This window comes from Urocitellus parryii, chromosome 8 (assembly GCF_045843805.1).
Source record: "Urocitellus parryii isolate mUroPar1 chromosome 8, mUroPar1.hap1, whole genome shotgun sequence".
NCBI lineage: Eukaryota > Metazoa > Chordata > Mammalia > Rodentia > Sciuridae > Urocitellus > Urocitellus parryii.
The window spans coordinates 17253924-17279867 of NC_135538.1; the positions used below are offsets into that span (position 1 = coordinate 17253924).

Below are 25944 nucleotides of genomic sequence, written 5' to 3' on the forward strand. Positions count from 1 at the left end.
GATCAAAAACCCTAGTTTGTTTTTCAGAGAAAATCCCACAATGTGAATCTTTGCCATGGCAGATTCTATTTACAGCAGGATATAGAGAAGCCATAAAACCAGGGGCACCCACTTTTCAGCAGCCATGGCTTCAGGGACAGTTGTCCTAGAGGAAGCATGCTGGACAGGGCCCACACTCGACCCAGTTCCACACTAAGATTTATTTGTTTCCTACAGGTTCTCACAGACAGGAGGAAAACATGGTGGATGGCCACATCTACAGCCTGAAAAAACAGGTTGTGAGGTTTGGGGGATAAAAACAAGAAATTCATTATTCTCTTAAATCTCTGTCATACTCTTCCAAGTAAAAACTGAGGCTGACAGAAGGAGACTCTGTGCACATAAATCCAGTAATCCTGCCTCCCAGGGAAATGGGCTTTGGGGATCCAGAAACCTTTTCCAAGTTAACAGCCCAACAATTTGAAAGTAATCATGCTCTCAATATCTTCTGTAAGTAGTTTACCTGCTGCGAATATAAGATATTTGGGCTCAACTCCTTAGAAATACAGAATGGGATCCCTGGGGCCAGGGGGTGCCTATTTATTTGTTTTCTTTTTTAAAGAAAACATTTCAAAACATCTTTCAGCTAATGGGGTTAGGGCTGTCAAGTTTAAAGGAGTTGTTAAAAGGGAAAAAATAAATCAAAACCAAAATCTTTCTTAGGGACATAGGGGTAGTGTTATAAAACATCAGGCTGAGATGATTTCTGTAAAAACAAGGACATCCTTTCCAAAGGGCCACAGACTTTGTGAATGTTTTTCTGTTTCCCTCCTAGCCCTCACCCTGTGGCAATGGGACATCAGTCCCCTCAGTAACTTTCTTCTAAATAAATAGACTATCATTGAGGTCCTGGTCAGAGAAAAATATGATGTCACCTCAGATGATTTTTTGTATATAAAATAGCAATTAAAGAGTACAATGAATTTCAAATAGGAAAAAAAGGAGGGAATGTTGGGGATAACAACATAGCTAAAGGCAACAACACACCTTTCTGAGGAAAAGTGAAAAAGGAAGTTGAAGGAAATCTGACTACTAAATGTTGAAAATAGAAAAAGATGCTCTTAAATTATCCTGATGACAGGCTTCTCAGGATGGTTTCAATGTTTATTAAATCCAACCAACCAAATAATTTGCCAAGTAGGGAGTGACCCTCCGTGCTGTCATAGTAATCGAAGATACTAAACTCAACCCGTTTGCATTTCTTCCTAGGGTTGCCATAACAGAAGACCAGAAACCGATAGATTAAAATAATAGAAATTATTCTTGCATTGTCTAGGAGGTCAGAAGTCTGAAATCACGGTGTACACAGGGTTGGCTACCTCTTCGGGGCTCAGAGGGACAGCCTGCCAGACTGCTCCATGCCTCTTGGTATCCCTTGGCTTGTGGCATCATGGTATCCTCTGTGTCTATGTCTGCTTCTGTGTCCAATTTCCCTCTTTTTACTTATAAAGACATCAGCCATACTGGATTTAGGGTCCACCCTACCCTAGTATAACTTCAACTGCAAAGAACCTCTTTCAAATAAGATTACATTCACAGGTTCTGGAGTTGTGATTCTATATCCTTGGGGCAGGTATGATTTGATCCACACCACCACTCAAAACTGGATTTGTGACTGATCACTCCTATACAATTTTTTGCTGTTCCATCATTATGCAGACATGGTCCCCATTTCCTAGGTCATCATCTTTTCTCTTTTTCCTGTGAAAGCAAAGTGTCACAAGTTCATATCTCTACTACTATAGCTCTACAAACCCCAGTTGTAGGGCTCACCCTTTCTCATCCCTTCCTGCTATGATTTAGATATGAGGTGTCCCCCCAAAGCTCATGTGTAAGATAGTACAAGAAAACTTAGAGGTGAAATAATTGGGTTATGAGAGCCTTAACCTAATCAATGCATTGATCCTCTGATAGGGATTAACTGGGTGGTAACTGTAGGCCAGCAGGGTGTGGCTGAAGGAGCTGGGTCACTGGGGATGTGCCTTTGAAGTACATATTTTGTCTGAAGTGAGGAGACTCTCTCTCTGCTTCCTGGTGCCATGTCCTTAGATGCTTTCCTCCACCACACTCTTCTGCCATGATGATGTACCACACATTGGACCCAGAGCAATGGAGCTGGCTGTCTGTGGACTGAGACCTCTGAAACCATGAGCCTCAAAATAAACTTTTCCTACTTTAAAACTATTCTTGCCAGGCCTTTTTGTCACAGCAGCAAGAAAGCTGACTAATAGAACACCTCCACATCAGACTCCTTGACATGGTTAGTTCCTCCTACTCAGCCTCCATGACTCTCTCCTAGAGTATTCAACCTGTGCTCATTCTCACAAAAGCACCCAGCAGCCTGCTTAGGCATTATAAGGTTATAAGTCCATCCTTCCCATTGGGCTCTAAACTCCTTGCAGGCAGTGATTGTGACTTCTATAGTCTTATGCTCCCAGCACTTAACACAGAGCCCAATACAAACTTGGTACACGGTAAATGCTTGACTGAATGAAGCTGTCTGTATAGGCCCATTTAGACCTCAACATGTATCACCATAGAACCCTGTGCTCTCAAAGTCTTTGATTCCATTAAACCTTATGATGCAATTAGATAATATAATAAACTATTAGATGATAGAGGTTACTTTCAACTATTTGTGCATCTTCCTGATCTTTTGGACAAACTAGGTACTCAATGAATTAATACTAAAGGGAAATTAGCTTCCAGGCAATGTGTAACAGGGACTGAGCCTTACCAAGCAACTATTACTGCTGGTCACTGTTAGACACTATACAATTAATTACCACTGAATTAATATCAGCACTTTTCACTTGATTGCAGAATGCTTGCTCAGCATTAAACTATAATGTATTGCTCAGCAATAAATTATATACCCTCTTCTAATGAGCCTATTTTAAAATAGAATTTTGAATACTAATACTATCTAGCACATTATATAGATAAAGAATAGGTCTGATTTTATATATAAAAATTATTTTTATACAAAATTATAAAGGTATAAAATATAACTTAACTTTCAGTATATGATCAGGATCCACTAGATCCAATTTTTAACTTATCAGGTTTTTTGAGCAGTTCTAATTATTTGTATGGATTAATACTCCACTCTACTTTCTTAGTATCTACAAAAAGAGGGAGAGAAAATATACTTTTTTTAAACTAAAGAGAATAAAACTCATCTACCTTGCAATTACCACCCTAAAATGAAAATCTAAGATCCATTAATGAGATCTTAGTGATTTTAATTTTTCTTAATTTTAACACTGCTATTTCAGAAATAATTACCCATCCATTATATATCAATTATGCTCAGGTGCTTTAAAAATACTAAAATAATAGAAAAGTGGAAGAATGATGGAATGTCAGGATACTACTATCCAAAACAATGGTTACTGATGATATAAATGTTCTCTTTGTGTTGTACAAGGACACATATGGAGAATTAGAAATGTGACTAATGCAACTAAGAAGTTGAATTTTTATCTTTTAAATTTTAATTAGTTTGAATATAATTATCCTCATGAGTCTCACGGCTACTGTAGTCAATGGCGTAGGCCCACGGGATGGAATCAGTGGTAAAATAAACTGTGACTGTTGCATCACCCTTTACATTTCCTATTGCATGAGTCAAGTATTGCATTGTCTTTCCAGAAGATAAAAACAAAGACTGGAGATAGCTTCTTTATGGTTTTCTTTTTTCCAGGACCTCATGCATGTGAGGCAAGTGTCCTACCACTAAACTACCCGGTCTGCCTCTTTGTAGTTTTCAACTTATACTAAAGAGAGAATTTGGAATTTTTTATACCTACGTGTAATGACAAAGAGAGGAAAACTGAGGAGGCAGAGGGGTTTCTCAGGCACTAGAAGAATCAGAGGTGAACGCAAAGAGTCAGAGAGTACTCAAGATTCTGCTACTGCTGCACCTGATAATGAATGCGAAACTTTGCACTGAATCCTGATGACATCTTAGATTGAACATCTCAAACTCAAGAATCAATGAGTGGACTATATATTCATAAGAACAGAAAGAAAATACAATATTCTTATGTAGTCCATGAATCAAGAGGAAGGACTTCATCAAATGTTATTTTGTGTGCAGAAATGGGGCCTATCCTGTTTTGCTAAATAACATGGAACAGTATTCTGTCATCTGGGATATTTGGAAATCAAAACTTACATTATATGCTGTTTGCAAAATGGAAAAATGCCAAAGGCAGGTATTTATACAAAGGTAATTTAAAAGAAAAAGGTAAAGCACAAATCAACTCATTTTTGAAAGTTAAAAACTGTCTACCGAATTCAAACAGTAAATGCTGTCTTTTTTGCTGGGAAACTGAGGGTTAAGTTTGTGTATGTACTAATCAGTGTACTAGGTTCTTATTTAAAGGTGTAAAACTCAAGAAATACAGTAAAAAAATATTATTGTATTTCTACTTAAATTTATCATCTTGAAATGGTTAAAGCGTGGAGACTGGAGCTACTCAGCTCTGGGCTGGAATCCCAAATCCAATCCTTAGTGCATGACCTTCAGCAAATTAGTACCCTCCCTAAGATCCAGTTCCCTCATTTGTAAAATAAGGATTAAAAAATTACTTCCTGTTTTATAGAGAGTAAATTTTGCATGCAAAGTGCTTAGCCTAGTGCTTGGCACTTAGGAAAAGATATAAATCAGCTATGGATAGTGATTTTATTATCCTCGAGTTGCTTAGAACAGCTCTCCTTACATATCAGATTTGGGAGCCTTACATATGTGAAATGATAACCACATCTTATTTATGCCCACTGAACTTCTCATTGCTGATGCCTGCTGCTCCCCCACCAGGTACCCACATTCCAGGTAGAGTGAAGCTAAGTAGGGGAAGACACCAACCTGCTGCTTCGGGGGCTTTTAATCTTTAACTTGACTCTCTTACACCTGGAAATGGATTTTTCTGATTTCTAGATTGAGGAGGCATTACTTTAATAAATTCAAACCTGCAGAAAACACTATAGCCTTCCAGGGTTTGTTTTTTTTTTTTCTGTAGACGTAAACACGTATGCATATAATTTTACAAAAAGTGCTATCATACCATAGTTGCTTTTTCATACCTGAGTGTGTATTCAAGAATATCTTTCTATTTAATTCACTAGAGATCTCCGTGGCCATTCTCACTAGGGCTCCAACCTTAAGCTACACAGTGGTGGTAAAAAGTAGTAGCCAGAGGAAAACATTAACATCCACCTTTCAATAACAGCTTTGCTCAAAACCTGAGGCAAGCTGTGAGGTCCAAATGGATTTCAAAAACAAGTGAAAATCAGAGGTGTTTTGTTTTTTTCCTTATGAAAACACTGGAGAGAATGAGGACCCGGGCCTAGTCCATGCTGTGTGGCACACCCCATTCCCTAAATGGCTATTACTTGTGGAATGTGAAACTTGTGAAATTGAACTTTTAATAAAATGAGAACTTGCTGTAACCTCAGTATATTTTCAGGGTTTTAAACTCTTATTTTATCTAGAGCACAACTCTTTTGAGTCTTGGCATCAAAAAGTTATTTCTGAGTGCTAAACAAATATGAAAAATATGGTTCTGGCATGGGTCTGACTTTCCCCTGCCAGGATGGGTCCACTCCAGAAGCCAGACATGTGTGAGTCCTTATCCTCTGGATGCCACTGTGTCTCTGGATAAGCCAGTGATCTGCAGATCTAAATAACTAGGACCCCACCCCAGGGGACACTCCAGGGACCTTTATCTGGAAGTCTGACCTCATCATTTTTGAGATTCAATTCCATCCTGCCAGAAGTCAGAACCATGGATAAAGAGATGGTCACATACCAATATTATTCCTACCCAGTTTTACATTCTTATTATGGCTTCTGCTTAAAAAGTCAGGAGTGTTTTTGCCACTCCATTCCTAGACAACAAGCAGATGGTTCTAGAGAAAAATCTCTGAAAAACTTCTGCTGGTCTAAAGAGATTATGTTCACAATTTTCAAACTTGGACAAGAGTTTACAAAACTGGCTTTACTCTGAACGTGGTCAAAAAGAATGAGATACCACCTGATTGTTTTTGTGGATCACTGGGAACTTGAGCGGCGGAAGAGGAGTGAGCACACCAAACATCAAATCCAAACACTGGCGACGCTGGCAGAGGGGCAGGCAGGACAGAAGTCCAGCTTTAGCCAGGCCAGCAGGCCTCCTGAAGAGATGGTCCAAGCTGGCCACCAAGAACAAAGTTCCAAAAGGCAAGTTCATATCAAATGGGCCTGAGTTTCTGACCAGGAAAAACCCTGCTTGACAAGCCTGGAGCCCAAGTAATATCTTGACAAGCCAATGAAGCAAACAGCTAATCCCCCTCCCTTGACACTGGTCAGGACAGTGAGTAGAGAAGGCGAGCCTAACCTCCAGGGAGACAAAGGCAGTTAGTGGTGAGGAAACCCAGCAGGCCATCTGCACCCCCGCCCATCTTCCCTTCCTGGGCTGGTTATTGCCTAAAGAAAATAGTCTTCACTATAAGGACACTTAACAATGGTGAGTCACCATTATATTGATAAATAAAACTGTAGGTAATAAGCCATGTCACTCTTTCTGAGTTAATAATAGTGAAGACAACACAGAAAATATCCAGGGAAGTGGTTTTCTCTCTATTTGTGGCCTTTAGGCCAGCAATTCTCAAATGCGGCCCCTTGACCCACAGCATCAGCCTCATCTGGGAGTCTGTCAGAAATGCCAGTTCTCAGGTCCTGCCCCAGACTGACTCAATCAGAACTCTGGGGGTGGTGCCCAATAATCTGAATTTTAATAAGCCTCCAGGTGATTCTGATACAAGTCAAGTTTGAGAATACTAGCCTAGTGCAAAAAACCTGGAACAGGAGCCAGGAAAACGAATTCAGATTCCAGCTCTGGATTCCACTGTCCAGTTCAATGAGGTTCAAGGAAGAACCATAACATGCCTCTCTGTGTCTTGAGGCTCAAGCCAGGATGTGAGGATGCACACTAGACTTAGACCTTACAGTCCTCTACGTGCTTTTGCTCCTGTAGGAGAGGAGCTATTTTTATTGTTGTTGCTTCTTATTTTCATTTCTAGGGTCTCTGGCATCATAAGCACTCAATAAGCATGCAGTAGGTCAAATGGTAGGGCTGTTCATGAATTTGATAAATACAACTGTCCAATTGATCAATAAAGTTAACAACACCCCAGTCACATAAGCACTAGTTACTTCTGATTTATTATTTATTATATGTCAGTGCTGAATACTCCCCATACATCAGCTCATCTGATCCTTTCTGATATCCTTCGCTGGCTAGTATACTTAGCCCTACTCTGCACTTGAGAATCTGAGGCTCAAAATGTTGAGAATTTCACCCACTATAATACAGCTAGAAAGTGGCAGAGCCCATGCTGCATTCAGAAATATCTGCTCCCAAAACCCATGTTTATAAGTAAAGTGGCTTAAAAGGCCACTGAGATTGGTGGCTCATCATTTTCTCATCACGAACTTATAACTGCACTTTGTAGGCATCTCCTTCAGTGTTCAACGACTAGGAAAACCAAGGACTGGTAAACTAGGTGTCACAGGCCAGACACAAAATTCTTAACGTAAGACTGACTGATAAAGGGTTGCCAACGTTTTGTCAAGGGCATTCCCCTGGCCCAAGGACTGATCAACTATTGTCAACATTCCCAACAAGGAAAATAAAAATGATGTCAAAAAAATACAAAGGACAGAAGTTCAGAAGAAAAGAGAGTACATTGCATTACATAGATTTTCTCATCCACAATGATTACTTTGTTGTTCTCGTCTTTCAGTAGAATGACATTTGGTTTTCATTGAGCTCAAGAAAATAGAGTGTGGTGGAAAAACTACACTAAAGGACTGTTCTGCACCTTAAAAGTCAAACAGAACTGCTTATAGGAAGAAAAAAAATGGGCATGCAGGCCAGGCCAGGGCAGCCGTGGGAGGGCACTGGCTGGGCCTTGTACAGAGTATCCTATCCCAGGCAGGCCAGGGAGAAGGGGACAGAAGTGAGTCTGGCACCAGGCCCAAAGGCGTGGGAGGCAGGGCTGTGAACAACTTCATGGGCCAGCCAGGGCAAATGAGGTGACGGCCAATAGGAGAAGCTGGTTAAGGTCTAAAGCGAGTTGGTGGCTCCAGTGTTTGGGCAGATCCAGCTCTCCAAGTAAGGGAGTAATGGCTCCCCCTCCGTGTCACATGACTCTCTTCATGCTCGTCCCTTTCCTCTGCATTAGAGGTTGAAGATTTATTTGTCATTCATCATCCACTATTTTCTTGTGAATGCTCTGGGACTAGAGGGCATTTGGTTGGGGTGAATGGGGGTCCAGGAGCTACTAAAATCAGAAGCTCCAAGTACTGACAAAGGAAAGGACCTTACCTTACTAGGAGGTGGTCCATGGTCATCCAAGTAAGTGGAATTTCCTAGAAAATAAAGAAGAAAAATGTTGACAGGTCATTTTTTTTTTGAAAACTCCAAAAGATTAATGCAAAGTCAGTGAAAATGAGCATTTTATATATATTTCTATTCAGACAACAGTGCCAAAGACAAATGGGTAATTCATCCATCAGTTTGGCTAGACTTTGCTTATGTTATTGGCATGGCTCCTGGCTGTGAAGACGTGTAGCCAGCCTTCTGGTCACTGCTGAGAAGCAGCCACACTTCTGGGCTGCAGAGGCCCGCAGCCCGTGCAGACCCCACCTTCCAGCGGAAGCAGTGAGTTGAGCTTCATCTCAAAACTCCAGTTTCATTATGATGCTTGGTTAACAGTTTTGGCAGTAACAAATATTCTATCCACATGGGCGTGCATTCACACAAACTCACACCTGAAGAGACATGCACCACCATTGTTTCACACCCAATACTTGTTGAGATTCCCTTGGACCACTGGTTTTCAACCTTTAGTGTGCATCAGAATTACCTGCAGGGATTGATAAGACACAGATGTCTTGGCCCTGTCCCCAAAATTATGATTCGGTAGTTTTGATAACTTGCATTTCTAACCATCAGTCAAGTGATGTAGGTGTCACTGATCCCGGAAACATACTTTGAGAACACCTCCACTGTTTCACCAGTCGCCTTGATGCTGTCAATTTCTCTTTATCTTTTCAGTCCAGTTTGACCGGTCTTCACTAATAGCCACCTACTAGCATGTGTGTTTTCAGACAGTGTGGCTGTTGTCTCCTGATGAATAAATAGAAGACTCAGGAGGGCTTGGAAGGGAATCAAGATTTATTGAGTTTATTTTTTAAAGTATTAGGTACTCTGTTAAGTGCTTTCCAGATATTCCTTCATTTAATTCAAATATCAGAGATGGGTTAGAATTCTCGAAAACAGGGGTCTGGAGAAAATCAGTAAGTTACTCTAGTTACAAGAGTAATTAACCTGCAGGGAGGAGAAGACTGGTTTTTCCGGAGGTGTTTGGGCATCTGCCCATCTGAAAAGCAGACCGAAAGGTTTGACATCTCAGGCTTCCATGCAGCCCAGGAACTGCAGATGCTACCATCTGGTGACACTGGATCACATGGGGAAGCCAATGATGCAATCAGTCTAATAGGAGACTCCTGTGAGTCCAGGAAAATAATCTTCACTAGAACCTACTTCTGAAACACAGTGTAGGAGCTATTGGAAAAACAAGAATACTTAGAGAAGAAGAGACTTGGAGGTATGATAAATGCCCTAGTTTGAATAGATGAAAGGTGCTTTTGAAAATAAAGATTAAAAGTGACTTAGAAAACTGGAAGAAAAAAAAAAGAGAGGGGGAAGCAAAGCTTAAGCCAGGGACAGTAAAACTGGGGAAATGTATCCAAACATAATAAATAAGAGGGGTTTGGCTTATACATTTTTCCACACTGAGTCAACATGCAGCCCTTCTTTGTAGTCTTCTGATTTGTAACACACTTATTTCCACAGGGACAGTACTCTAACTAGCTAGTCGCATATCGTAAAAGGATAACAGGGTCCAATTTTTATGTGCAAGTTGCAAACCCAGCCATACTCATGATTAGGCTTGTTTCAGGAACCTTTTAAATGTGAATGTGATTAACCATTTGTTAGCTCTTAATTACTGCACTGAACTCCATGGGGAACACACGTAAGTAGAAAGATCTATATCAGACCTAATAAAAAAGATGTGCATAAAAATGGTTGCTGACATCTAGAGAACTATTTAGGAATATTTCACAATAGTATAGCCGGTATGACTGCAGAGAGTTCCCATCTGCTCTTCATGAGGATGTGCCTTCCCCAGAGAAAAGTGAGAAATCCCAACATGCTCCAGCATGTTCTTCAGGTATCATTTCAAGGATCAAAGAGAGCTCCAACAACAAAACACTCTTAAAATGCTAGAGGCTTCCACAGAACCAACATTTCTAAACGCCCCTTAAAGGGATTCATTCAACTGATTGATCACTAACCCAAACTCCAGATGAGGCACCCCAACACCTTAGCACCTCAGATTAGATGTCTAAAGACATCTCACATTTCATACATCCAAAACAGAAAACTTCATATGCTCCAATTACATTCCCCAAATCCCTGTCTTCCTTATTGGCTTGTCAATTTATCCTTTCCCCCACCTCATACTTACCCCCCAGTCAGAAGTCCTGCTGACTTGGCCTTCAAGTTATAACTCAAATTTGAACACTTCTCATCAGCTGCTCCCAAGCCATCCAATAGAGTCCCTGTATCTCTTTATTTATCCCTACTTTCTTCCTCTACTTGAATAGCAATAAGACTTGGGTTTTTAAAAAATATTTTTTAGTTGTAGATGAACACAAAATCTTTATTTATTTATCTTTATGTGGTGCTGAGGATCGAACCCAGGGCCTCACATGTGCTAGGTGAGCACTCTCCCACTGAGCCACAACCCCAGCCCGCAACAAGAGTTTTTAAACCTTGTAACTTAGAACATGTTAGTGATATGGCTTGAAAAAAATGTGTTTCTAAGACCCTCACCATGGTCTGTGATGCCATACATGACCCAGGCCCTGCGTCCTATCACCATTAGCCTCAACTGCCTTTTCTCTGCTCCAGAATGCACCAAGCTGCGCTCAGCTAGGGGCCTTTTGAACTGTCTCTAGAAAAGCTCTTCCCCACCCCTTCCATTCAGGCTCAGTTCAGATGTTCTCTCTGAATAGCCCCGTTCTATAATAGTACATTTATTTACTTAGTCCCTTATTGTCTGTCTCTTCCAACTAGAGTACAAGCTCCCTCAGGGCAGGGAATTGCCTACTGTGCTCAATGCTACAACTCCTATAACAGAGCCCCTCAAGAACATGGTATGTAGTCAGTATTGGCTTAAAAAATGAAATACTACTTAATTCACTTTCCATTCTTGACATCTTGGCCATAGACTGTAATAAATGAATTATCACCTGCACCTTAGCCTTAGTTATTCATTAGTCATATGGTTTGCAATGTTTTCAACAAGTGAACAGAAAATACTAAGCATGGGGTCTGGGCGGGAAGCACCATCTTGGAGAGGAAGATGTACACAAGTCTGCCTCATAATTCACCCCCTTATAACTCAATGCTATGACAACGACTGCATGACACTGAGTTATTTTCTTATTCTCTATTTTTTTTTTGATAACTGAAGATAATGATGGCACCCAGCTTATAGATATGGTGTGGGATTAAATAAAATTATGCACAAGTAGCACTAAACCCAGGACCAAAGACAAAGTAAGCCCTAGACAGAAGTTAGCATTGTGATTGTGAATGTCCAACCTCCATGGAGTCACAATGTCCAGTTTGTAAAGCCTCAACACAGTGTGAACGTGAACCTCCCACCTTATTCCTTTCATTAATAAGCAAAACTGACCCCACTGGTGTAGGCCTAGGTCCTACGGCACACCTTTGGACTCAATATACTGTTAAATCCTTTGTCAGTTTTACATGTGGGAAATATTGTAACTAAGAAAACAATGTTATTACAGCAAATGGCCAATAATACCCTCTTGTATTGAATCTCTCTCTCTCTCTCTCTCTCTCTCTCTCTCTCTCTCTCTCTCTCTCTCTCTCCTCTCTCTTTTTGTAAGGACTTTGACTTAGGGGCCATCTTAACACTGATTCTATTCTAAATTATTTCTTTGGGTTGACGAGCAATACATATTGGGCAGAGTTAAACATACATCAAAAACGAGACATGGTAATAAGCCTGACAAAGATGCTAAACATTGGCAGAACACATTAGGGCTGGCTGACATTTACTAGTTTTCCTAATCTCCCTCATTGAGCATCCTCTCATCTATTTAGTCACGATTTACAGGGTACCTCCTTCTGTATAGAAACCTAGAAACCAAATGAGATATGGAATTCTTATCATTGCTATTGGACCATACATTAACCTTTTTTGAGTGCTTACCATTTGCCAGGTACTTTGTAAGGACTGTTTTACCTAAGCCAGGCTCAGTGGTGCACACCCATAATCCCAGTGAATCCACAGACTCGGACGGGAAGATCTGCAAGTTCAAGGCCAGTCTCAGCAAATTTAGTGAGAATCTCTGCAACTTAGCAATACTCTATCTCAAAATAAAAAATAAAAAGGGCTGGAGATGTAGCTCAGTGGTAAAGTGCCCCTGGGTTCAGTTTCCAGGACATGTTAAAGAAAACTGTTTTATCCAAACTTCACAAGGATCCCACAAGGTGATATATGTTAAAAGCATCTCACCCAGGCCACACAATCAAGCAAAGAACACAGCAGAATTCAGACCCTAATAGTATGACTACCACTGATATGCTTCCATCAGTAAAATACAAAAATACCCTAAGAGAATTCATTATTTTCTTACCTCTCTCTCCCTCCCATTTTTATAGACAATTTCATCATCAGCTGTTATGACCCACGAATGAATCAGTCCTACTTAACACTTCTCTCTGCACACAGGGGCTCACCAGTGTTGGCACTTGGACGCTAGGCCCCACAATCTTACCAGCAGACCATTAGTATGTCCCTGCAATTTATCAGAACCCAGAGCCAGTAAATGCCTCTCACTGACAACAGAGGTTGTGAAAGGGGGACAAGTGTTTCCAAGGCCAGGGATACCAAGCTTCTCCTCCCTAAGGTATAATTTTAGGAGTTGATATTTCAGTTTTTTATCCTAGGAACTTAAGCTTTCATGGGACAAAGTCAACAAAATTGTCAGAATTTTTGAAATTGAAGTGGATAACTTCTTCACTGCAGAGATCAAAGGATGAGCTGTTATCAAAATGTGCTGCCATGAATAGGCTCCAAGGCTTCAAAGCAGCTCAGGCTGGTTTGCCTCGCACAGGATTCTTGGCAGGAGTGTTGACTTGCAGGACAGGAAGATGACACCCATGTCCTCCAGGCATGGCGCTTAGGATCTGCACTGTGGAAAGGTAAGAAGTGGTGGAGGAGGGTTTCTCTTCTGGCACCTTCTCCATGTGCCTGTGTGTGGCCACCCCCAGCAGCCCAGTCTCAGCCCAGGATAGCAGGAGTGTGTTCTTATTTTCAGAGGCCTGGAGGAACACAATTTTACATTTCTTTCCAGAAAGTAACCTGCGCCTTTGGAGTTCTGATTCCAGCCTCCTTTTCGTGTCTGGGGTCCTTCCTTCAGGGATCAAGAATTACAGTATCATGTCAAGCTAGAGAAAAAGGAATGGCACACCCCCACATTCCCACTCCTTGCTGCTTGGGCTTTTACAGGACCTGTCCTTTTAAGAAATTACTAGTGAGGGCTGGCATGGAGCTCGGCCTCTTACAGGAATTTAAGCTGATCCAGGCTGTTCAAGTAGGTGGAGGAGACAGGCTGTGGCTTCTGATTAGAAGCCACATGCCAGCACTGGGAACATGTTCTGTACCCTGATGATGGTGTGACAACACACACCTTAACACTTACAGAACTACACAACAAACCCAGCAGCACTCTGGTGGTTTAACATGCTTTAAAAATGCCCTGATGAGGAGGTAAGTGATCTCAGGCTTTGAAACCAGCAACATTACAACACAATCCAAATCCCACGCTCTTCCTTCATGATGGAGACCTCCCGGGGAGGCTGTAAATAGAACACGAAAAATCATTTGCAAACGTGCAAAGGTGCTAAACCCAAGTACATGGGAGTTACAGCTTGTGGGCGTGTAGTTTCCCTGAGCATCTTCCCATGATATCAAGGTCTCCCTACTTCAACCATCTTACAAAGTATTTTTAGCAAAGATGCATTTCAAGAAACTCATGCGAAGCCTGATACTAGGAATTAGGAGGCCATGATTTGTGTCTTGGGCTCTGAAGATTTCTGGCTGTTTACTATATTTTACCCAGGTCTTCTTTGGCAGAACCAAAGCAGGGTAAGCATAATATGAAATAATATGAATATGAAAATCATATATACACCTAAACTGGTTACATATTGCTTTTTTTTTTTTTTTTGTACAGGGATTGAACCCAGGGGTGCTTAACCACTGAGCCACATCTCCAGACCTTTTTATATTTTACTTAGGGACAAGATCTCACTAAGTTGCTTGGGGCCTTGCTGAGTTGCTGAGGCTGACTTTGAACTTGTGATCCTCCTGCCTCAGCCTCCCCGGGCATTAAGATTACAGGTGTGCAACACCATGCCTGGCATATCTTGCTTGTATAGCAGAGAATGCTTCACCTATTCTACAGATGTGCAAATACAAATCTGTAGACAGAGATAAACTCATACCTCAATACATGAGGTAAATTCATTCTATAAAAAAATGCTCTGAACAATCCCTGCACACAGTAAGCACCTAATACATGTTCACTAGCAGCACTAATTGTGTTCCTAGGAATAACGGCAGCAGCAGCAGACAGGAGCCGTCTCCACGACCTCTCTGTTTCCTACAGGGTTTTCATTCCTCACTGCACATTTCACTTGCCTGCAATGGTTTTGAGACATGTCAATGCCAGGCCCCAGCCTTAGCTATTCCAATTTAATTACGCTGGGATAAGGCCCAGGCATTTGGTATTTTTTAACTTCTTCAGGTAATTCTAATGTCTAGCCAGAGTGGAGAACCACTGAGCTCTGAAACACAAATTAATGCACTTCATAACTCAAGCCAAATCCAATTTTCCAGAAGTAAAAAAATAACACAGCTCATCCAAGCTCATCTTAATTAGGGGTCACCTCCATCGTTTATGGTGGGAGATTTCTACACAAGGGTCACATCTCAGGACAAGACAGAACACCTGGACACAGGGGAGGCTGACCCAGCAGTTCTGCTTAGCACCCTCTCCAGTGTGTGAGGAAATTGAAAAGGGCCAGGCTGGCTATAGGTTGCCTGGGAGGGCACTGGCAAAGGATACCTCCAGGCATAGAGCTTACCCCTTAAGCCACATGGATCACCGAAACCTTTCTGGGGCTCCAGAAATCTTAAGAATAATCTTCAGAGCTTATAGTTTCAGAAACTTATGTTTCCTGGAATCAACGTATTGTTCTGGTGAAGCTCTTGCTTTGTGGGGCCAAACAAGAGGGTAGGTACACAATCCTCCATCTCCTGGGGTTTCCCCAGACCGCACAGGCAAGAACCAGGACAACACCTGTTTCTTCAGTTCCAGAGACACTCATATATGATCCCATGAAGGGAGTATGCCCACAGGGTGTGAAAGTAAGAGGCCCCGGAAAATCTGAAGCAAAGACACTCTCTGCTCCCAGCTCAAAGACATAGCTCCTCTTTCCAGGAAGTGGGCCTGGGATGGAGAGGACGTGAGGGAGCCTGGGCATGAGCCTGATGCCTTACCCAGGTGAACCCAATAGAGACCAGCAAAACCATATGAAGAGGAAACTGCTAGAACCCAAAGAAGGATTCCTGAGTACAGTGGTGAGGACGTTATGTAGTTATTACCAACTATCACTCTTATTTTAGAGGGAGAGTGGAAAGGAGCCCAGGAGAATCCCTGAATGCACTAAGGAAGATCCACCAACAGAACCGATGTGTCAAGGAACAGTGGAAGTGAAATCCAAAGACAGGTTCAGAGCTCAGACCTGCCCTTCAGTGGAGTGAGTGATCTGAGGCTGATGACTCCATTTATCACATGAAGACATTAAGTCACAGGACTGTTAGGGGAATTAAATCCATTCAATGTAAATGTACATTTGACATCAAGTGTAAAATTGTGTCTGTTAGGTGTTTAAAGCACTGCACAATGCCTGCTGGCAAAGGGTAAATAATGGTTGCTAGTTCATCATACACATTACCCAATCTTATCAGTTACATTTAATTTTATAATTGTATTTAAAACAAAGGAAGTCCTGAAGTCAGAGAGACAGTTTATATCATAAAAGACTAAGGTTAATATAAAATAATTTTTTATATTTTCTATAACTTTCCAATATTTTATATATATATGTATATATATATATATATATATATATATATAATATATCTTCTAAAACGTACAAAAAGTTTTTTTTCCCCCAAATTATTTGAACTATCTTTAGCATTGTGCAAATGAACTTTCAGGACCTTGGGGAATATAATTTATTCTTAACTCTGAAATCTTGCATTAGCAGATCTATTTCTGTCTGAAATGGTCCCTGAAGAATAAAAATGTTTTAATTTTCATTCCTCTTATAGAAACCATAACCATAATATGCATTAGTGTCGATATCAAAAGAAAAAAAAATCCGCCTCTACCCTGTGTCAATTTTCATGAAACACAAGCAGTTCTTTTCAAAGTCTTTCCTCCATGGGTCCTTTTAAAATCAAAATCATAAGTGACTGAAATCCTTTCCTTTTTTCTGAAATTCAGGACAAGCCATCTCCCACAGGATTCTGGTTACCTAGCACACTATCTCATGGGGCTGCATGTCCACCCTGGAGCCCAGGCCTCTGATAAGACACCATTAATGAAGGAGTCACTGTGGAGGCTGGCAGCACCCCCAACTTTGTCCTTGCCAAAAAAACTATGCTAATGCCACACTTTCCAGCACTAACCGTGGGTTGCATTTCTCTGAGAGGTAGCTGTCAGCACACACCAGCCCTTGTTAACAATGAGGAGTCTGTGTACTGAAGGACGTTTCCAGGAGCTCCACTTCTTAAGATTAACATAGCCCCAAAAACACTGTATGGAGGAAAATTGCTGGCACAGCTTTATTTAAGCTTTAATGAAATTATCTTCCACTGAATTAAAACAAATAACTTTATTAACTATGGCTATTTAAACAGGTTTACAAAAACATCTTTTTTAAAAAAATCTCACATGCTTACCCAGTCAATTAACAAGGCAATGAGACCCTGAAAATATTTTCTTCATCCTAAATGTGAACAACAAGCATTCCAGACACTGAAAAATAATATCCAAATTAAACTGTTATCAATTATGGTTTAGAAAGTAGCTCCCATTCCTAATTAAACTTAAAAGCAATTTAATGCTCATCCCTTTTATTTCCAGCTCAAAAACGCTGCCTTGTTGTTTAACATATTACTTCTTTTCATTAAATCTGAATATCCATTTGGGGATATCAAAGGTAAATTTATAGAAGGAAATTACTTTAGGAATCAAATGATCAGTGCACTACTGCTATAATAACAACCTAAGTATAAATACATATTATTTCCAAATTCGCTCAGGAATCATACAGTAAGATCTTATGCAGGCAGAACTGGAGAACCAGAGAAGCATAAGATGGAATCACTTAGGTTTCTGTTTCCTTCCATTAGTTTCTTACCCTAAAGCAATTACTATAGTCAACTGATCCCACCTACAGCAGCCCCGGGCCTGTACACTCCACCTCTACCCAGTAGCCAGATGAGTCCTCCTCTTCAATCAGGCCCTAGACTCCATGTGGCTGTCTTGACAAGTGCCACTTTCCATTGTGTTGACTGCAATCACACCCCCCCCCAACCCCGAATGATGAGTACATGGCAGATGACAGGAAGACAAGTAAGAAACTACCCTAACAGAGGGCGGGGGGGGGGAAGACAAGCCTGAAAGAAAACCCAGCATGCTCCTCGCCATCACCCATGGCACGCCACTGCTGCTGAAGCACTGGGCAAAGCACTCTATAGACCTCACCCAGTTCAGCTCCTGGAACAACCCTAGGAGGAGGACTCCCCTTTTACAATAGAGGAAACTGAAGGAACAGGGATCTGCACACACGGACAGGAATCAGCAGGTACTCATACACTTGACCCCTGCAGTCTGACCCAACGCTATTTTCACACACACACACACACACACACACACTCCCTGCCTCCCTCAGAGATTCCGGTCTGGGATCATGTCATGTTTCGAGGTACTGATATCATTGAGGCTGATCATGCTGGGGTTGCACAGGGGTAGCCTAAATGGAGAAAGGTCTGAGCTCTCTGAGGGACATGCAACGCTCACCAGCTAGATATGTATGTCAGACCATGTCACCGCCCATTCTGGACAAAGGTGTGTCACCACCCAATTAGGACAAAGGGCTGCTGAAGAATGTAAGATATCAGGGCTCCAAGGAGCCTGCACCGTACTCAGGGGTGGCTAGTCGAGCGTGGGGATGGACATCCCAGGGGTAAGTCAGGACCTCTCGTTACCTCTTGTAGGCCTTAAGCTCATGTGCCATCTCAAGGATCCCACCTTAGTCACAGGATGGCTGTCCTACAAGTGTGTGCCCATTCGGCAGAGTCACCACTATTTTGTAAAGTTAGCTTGGATCAGAAATCCATTCACCTTATTGCAAGAAATTTCAACGTGACATTTGTCAACCACAGAAAAGGAAGCATTGCTGGTTCTTCACATGTGACTTCAACTGATGTAAATTGTCGAGGGGCACTTGGGGTCAGCTGAATAATGACACCCCTCCCCCACACTACCCTGGTCCTAATCCCCAGATCCTGTGACATGCTAAAAGGACTTTTCAGATGCATTAAGTTAAGGATCCTGAGATGGGCAGATCGAACTGAATTATTTGGGTGGGCCCAGTGTAATTCAGTCAGAGTCTGACAAGAGGTGACAGACACTCCACAAGAGGTGGAGTGATGTACTTTGAAGATAGAGGGAGGGAAGATAGAATCAGAGTGCAGGTGGCTGATGGACCCTTGGTAACAAAGTCGGATTCTCCCGCAGAGTCCAGCAGGAACGCAGCTGCTGACAACTTATCTGAGTCCATTAACAGTCATTTCAGACAAACTGGAAAATAATGATTTTGCATTACCTTAAGCCACTGGCTTTGTGGTAATCTGTTACAGCAGTAATAGGAAATTATCACAGCTATTAAAATGCTTTAATGTTTTTCAGTCGTCTCCTTAAATGAACAAAATTTCTTGTCAGTGATGGCTCTCAAGAATTTATAGGAATGTTCACCCAAAAGGCTGACTCAGGAACTGAATGAGCATTTCAAGTTTGACCTCTGGGTAAAGGACATCACTTTTAACTACATATTTCTGCTTTTTAAAAAAAAAATTTTGGAAGTTTTCCACAATCTCAACATTTAATATCTTTCCTAATATTTGTATTTTGTTTCCCTAATAATGTCGAAATCAAAAGAAAACGCAATGAATGTTTTCATCTAGCTTCATATGGACACCCCCAGCCTCATCAGTTTACCATAAAATTTTCTAAGTATTCCATGATTTGAAAAGTTTTGATATACTGCTCTCCTTAACAAATATATAGAACAAGGAAAGTGTTTGGTAAAGCAGCTCCGTCCAACCAAACTGCCTTTGCTCTGGGATTTCTCTCTGGCTTTGACATCAGAGCCACTATGGTCACCTCCCCTGCACACACATGCATATCCACACACACATCATGTGATTCAGAACAGGAAAATAACTATAAATATCAGAAAGTCCACCCCCTCAAATTACAGAGAAAATAACCAAGGCAAAGAGAGGTTAAATAATTAGGCTAAGATACAAGGCTGGCTGGTAGTGAAGTTAAGAACAGAGCCAAGCACTCACCCCAGAACATCCCACCTTGTGCCATTTTTGACCCTAAGCGGTCAAATTTTTCAAGTTTGATCACCCAGCTAATTCTCCAAACTTGAATTGGAATGAATGGGCTTTTCTTACATAACTAAATTCTTTCTCTAAGGATAAAAATATATCATTGAGAAAATACATGCTTTAAACACTAAAGATGATTCCCAAAGACAATCCTCAAATCACTTCAGGGAGTTCCCGGCCTCTGCTATAGACATCCAAATTTTAGGAAGATTGTTGAAAAGAAGTATCGCTGGCAAATATCAACTTGAGGAAATGAACCAAACACTTGTAAGATCAGGCCTTGTGCAGAAATGTGAGAAAAATGCTAAGAATCTGAGAAAGTGTCAGAGTGTGGCAGGAGGGGTCAGAGACAGGACAGCTCCTACCTCCCCCATCAAAAACCATCAAGGTCTGCTCTGTGCCAGGCGCTGTGCTGGGTCCTAGTTGGGGCTGTCATAACAAGTCATCACAGAAGAGATAGTTTAAACACAAACATTTACTTCTCATTATTCAGGAACTGGGTGCCAGAGTGGTCCAGTTCTAGTAGGGACCCGGACCCTCCTCCTGGCTTGCAGATGACCACCTTCTTGCTATGTCCTTCCAAGATGGAGAAAGAGAGTTCTAATCTGTCTTCCCCTTCTTATAAAAACACTAATCCCACCATGGGGTCCCAACCCACAAGAGTCCATCTAAACCTCATCACCTCCAAGAGGACCTACCTCCAAATGCCATCACATTGGGGGTTAGGGCTTTAACAGGTGGATTTTAGGGGGACACAAACATCCAGCCCACGGAACTGTCTCTGAGACATCTGCAGTGAAAAGGGGTGGCAGCACTGAAGAGTGATTACAAAATAAGTATTTGTGATTGTGCTGAATCTGATAAGAAGCCAAGTCCAGGATGGTGTGGGAAGAACAACAAAGGCCACAAATGCAAGAGAAGAGGGCAGGAGGGAGGGGCATCTCAGGAGACAGGGGCAGCGTGTGTTGGAGGCTCCAGACCAGGAGAAAATCGGCCACTGCAAGGCATAAAGAGGAGGCTGGAGGAAATGCACCTCTGCAATGGAGTCAGGCTCAGCTCTGAGAAGTGGGAGCCTCCTTGGCTGTGTCTGGGAGAAAAGAGGGGTAACAGCCACAAGAAAGGGGCAGGTGCACCTGCAGGGTGTGGGCACCTGCAGCAGGTGTGGAACACTGATGTGGGCAGAGCACTCTAACATATGGGCCTGACAATCGCTATTCATAGTGGGTTTCAATAAACTCATCATCTCTTCTTCTCCTATCATCTCTCTCATTCTATTTGGTACCAGACTGACTAAGATTTAGGGAGGTGTCATGGTTCATAGAACTATAATATGGATGATAAAAGTGGAATCTTCCACCTCTATGTTGTTCTGCATGCACCCCACCCCCACCACCAAAGAATAAAAACAAAACATTGCAGGAGAACCCACTAAGCAGGTACTTAAAAATCAGAAACTTCTTGAGCTGAATAAAAACAAAACATTGCAGGAGAACCCACTAAGCAGGTACTTAAAAATCAGAAACTTCTTGAGCTGAAGGTCTAAGATAAAAAATGCAGGAGAAAGAATGTGTGTCGCAGCCAAACAGTCCAAGGTATTGATCCTCTTAACTGAATGTGACCTTGAACAAGGTCTTAGAGCAGCTTTGCTACAGTTTCCCCATAGGCACAGCAGATAGAAGAAAATCAGTCTTTAGTGCTGAGGGCATTAAAATCATCATTTACAAACTGCTGGGCATACATACAATAAAGTGTAGATCTTGTGATTACATTTAAAATAGAGCCAATTATAAAACATGGTGCATTAAATAAAACCTCTTCCAGCACATACATAAACATCAGACCTGTGCTGAAAGATGCATCCCTCATTATGCCCTTGAATGGCCTGTCACAGCCTTCCCCCACATTTTTCAGGATTTATGATGAGAGGTGATACCTGGGCATGAATGCAATGCAATTTTTCAAACCCTAGCAGGATTTGGGTATTCCTACACTTGTATTATTATTCTATAAGATAAAGTGTACTGTGGGTCATAAATATTCTTTAGCACTTAGTGGATCAGTTTCTTCTTGAGCAAAGTCTTAATCCTGCCTTTCAACATAATGAGTTGGGAAAGTGTGCTTGCTCACACATAGCACAAGAAATCCTTCCTAAAAGCCTGGCTGCCTTGAATTCATCATCACCCGGGAAATATTAATGGCTTTTAAGTTGCTGTGAGTCCCACGCTTCCGCATCACTAAAGGACTGAATCTGAGGGCAGATGTTGGAACAGGGCTCGAAGCAAAGACCAGCACATGCTCTGCTGGAAAAAATTGGAGCTCATCATGCATCCAAACAAACAACGAGTTTCCTGGGTTTTGGAGCAGTAATGGAGAAACCAGGCTTGTAAATTCCGAATATGTTCAAGCCGACTTAATGTCAGCTTGCTTGTTGGAAAATGCCTCTTAATTAAAAAAAAAAAAAGTTTCTCCAAAAGCAGGAAACATTTGAATGAATTTATGCCTTCCAAAAGTAATTACCACAGATCATCAGAAGATGGGGCTTTCAGAATGAAGAGTGACCTCTTAATGCAAGTGACAAGGTCAGAACTCAGCAGCCTCCTGCTGAGACATGGAGGAGGCTTCTGGGCTGGGCAGAACCAGGCTCAGGTAAGCTCTCAACCTTCCTTCCAATTCTCAGATTCTGGGACTCCCTGAGGATCCTTTATGGCAACAAGCAAAGCGAACTGTTCACTTTTTAGAAATCACTTCCTTACCATGTAGATTTCAATCACCCTTGGGAATGATATCAGGAATAAGAATACTGTTGATATCAAGAAGTTTTAGTGCACATATGACCTTTTTAGCACAGAATTTGACAAATGAAATTATATATATATATAATATTGAAGATAAGGAAAAGTAGAAATGGAAAAAGAAAGTCGGTTTAGGTAAAAATGAGTTCTCTTTCAGGAACGGCTTCCTACTGGACAAAAAATATAGGTGTTTTCTCTATCATGAGGGGCAGACAAATATGTCAAGGTTTATGTCCACTGCAGTGGTACAGACTGGTGTTGCAGATAGGCGATGCTCTAATCTCAGGACAGAAGAATTGAATGTAGAGCCAGGCACAGGAGACGGGAAGGATTCTTGATGAAGATTTCACAGCTAAGGTCTTCCAAGATGAGCCACAGACTAAGCAATGAGAAAAAGGCTCTGCTTGACCTAGAAGCTTTGAACATTCCAGAATTAAACAAAGTCATTACTTATCTATAAACAGGTAAAAGTCACACTTTGCAAAGGTCAGAGAAGGGTAAGTGATAGGAGTGTATAGGAGGGTTTTTATATATAACAGAGAATAATTGAAGAAGGCACTCAGTAATGGATGGAGTAAATATATTTCATGCAAAGAGGCACTGGAGCACAAATAACTGTAGGGATTATAAAAACAATAATGGAGGGTTTATAAATAATATGAGAAATTGAATATGCTAATTAAACTGTGATGATGAAAATTGGAAATCAAGAATGAAATGGCACTAGTTAATAGAAATATGAAGCAATGGGAAACAAATTTGTAAGCAGGGAATGCTTCCTCTTTTTGAGTAGTTCATCAGACATGGCTCGCTCACAATCTGAGGAAGCTATGGTATTCTCAAACTGTACATGAGGAAGCCAACTCTCAGAGAGGGCAAAGCGTGTTTCCAGGAAGGGATGACCAGTGATTGGAGGGGCAGAATGGGCTGATTCCAGGGCCCAGGGTTGGCCAGACTCCTTATCACTCAGGCCTGCCCACAGCACCCAGAGTGCCTGCCTACTATCTACTATCAGCAGTTGGTCAAGCACAGACTCTGAAGAAGACTTCAACTAGGTGGCAGGAGTAAAGTTTGAGGCTCATTTCAGGTTTTTGACATTAGGCTTTGTTTTGTTTTAGTTATCATAAAAATACCAACAATATTGCCATGGGACAAAGTAGAAAAGAATTTAAATTCTTCCTTTTTTAAATTTTTTTTAATTTGTTCTAATTAGTTATATGTGACAGTAGAATGCATTTTGAAAATTCTCTTTCTCTCTGTGTGTTTGGGTGTGTTCATATACACTTATACATATGCACATATACATTCTAAAGTTCTATAAATAATGTCACATAAAGCTGTACGTATGTGTAAAAGATATTTGTGTAAGAAATATGCTTTCTCAATTTAAAAAGACTCTTTCTATTTTTAAATAAGTTCCATGCATATTCCATAAAAAATTTAGGTCAAACTTACAAAAGTTTGTTTCCTTATTTCCTTTTCACCCATGTGAATTTTAGCCATTCATGCCCTCTCTGACTTCCTCCGTTTAACCTATTTTTTAAAACTTTAAGCCACACTAATTTATCCCTTCTCAGAATCCTCACTTTTAGAACACACACACACACACACACACACACACACACACACACACTCACACTCACACATACATATGCATACTCACTGAAATATTTAATTCACATATATTTCAGCAAGAAAAGAATGGGTCTGCGCAGGCCCTGGATAGCTATTCAAGTTGACAGCTTCCTGGTGCTTTCCACTTTGGCATGGAGCCAGCCTGTCTAACTAGGTGTTTCTCTTTGCAGTCTCTATGCTAAAAGTAAAAAACTAAATGAATGTTTAAAGCCAAGGAATTTCAGAAAATACTGGAAAAAGTATTTGGTAAAATAGGGAAAACCCTATTGTACATCTGATCACAGCATTTGACATTTTACTGAAAATTCACTTTATACTAAAGATTCATTTTTATGGAGAATCCTCCCAAGGCTGCAAATAGCACCATAGGATACCCCAAAGGGCACTGAAAGACAATTTCAAAAGCGGGTCCTGCTGTGACTCCACTCCAGGGATCATTCTGAGCATCTATTCTGATCACTAATGTTACAAAAATGCCCTTCATACCAGGACACAGGACTGTGTTTTGAGCCAAATCCTTCTAACAGCAGTCATTCTTGGATGTGACACACTAAACTTGGAGTCACAGAAGCATTGTGAGCACCACTTGTACTTTATTGAGACATCCCAATGACATCTACAGCTGAAGGTTTAATTTTGAAGCCAACTGATGCTCACAATCGTGACCACTTCTAGGCCTTAAAACTGCAGAATAAAAATAAAATCAATAAAAGATTAAATAGACAAATAAATAAATAAAAACAGTTTCTTCCAAAAATAAAAACAAAAATAAACAAACAGCATCTTTGATTTGGCTCACTTGGATTTTACATCCTTTATGAAATCAAGTATATAGACAATAATACACAATATTTATAAGTATCCTTATTAGTACTTCTAGAGAAAATACACATCAGCCTCTCTGGACAGTATTCCATACAGAGGAGTACTGTGTACTCAGAGCAAGAGATCCAGAGAAAAAAGTCCCTGATGTGTTTCACAGCCCATTATACTAGACTCTGGGACACACTCCTTCATCAATTCTGCCCTTTGCTATAACACTGATCAAACATTTTCAGAAACAGGCAAGTGCAATTACTATTCCCCAAACACAGCATCCCCACAGATTCCTGCAGAGTGCTCCCCAAGTCTTAGAAGCCAGAGTTTGTGTTTGCTCTGCACAGTATCATTCCATCCTGTTGTTGCAAAGATACATTACTCTTTGCAATCAACATACACTCAGATTTTTCCATTTTTATCCCAGACTGGATGTTGGTCTGGTGAATGTCCCAGTCCACTGACAGGAGCAACCACTGTGCTGTGATTTCTCAACCACCAGCCACCAGGCCTGGACCAGACAGAAAAAATAAACAAAGGCGGAAAAGCATTTGCAGTGCTTCTTCCTCTTAACACATGGGGGAAATTCTGTGAGGGGTGAGCACTGCAAGTCCCAACTTCAGTGTTAAGCTCCACAATTCATGGGTCAAGTCACTTCCCTTCCTTGGGTCTCATTTCCTCACATGCAAATTGGGGTTAAGATAGAAATAACCAAGTGTCTAAAGTCAGTGTCCTCTGAGCTCTGTGCCTC

At 41.2% G+C, this 25944-nt stretch overlaps 1 protein-coding gene across 1 annotated transcript in view; it reads right to left on the bottom strand.

Moving 5' to 3' along the window:
• Positions 1 to 25944, bottom strand: part of Ust (uronyl 2-sulfotransferase) — a 262683-nt gene that overhangs the window by 147048 nt on the left and 89691 nt on the right. The window contains exon 2 of the mRNA XM_026401958.2: positions 8415 to 8458. Within this exon, the coding sequence (XP_026257743.1) occupies positions 8415 to 8458 (44 nt within the window). The remainder of the gene's footprint in view (positions 1 to 8414; positions 8459 to 25944) is intronic.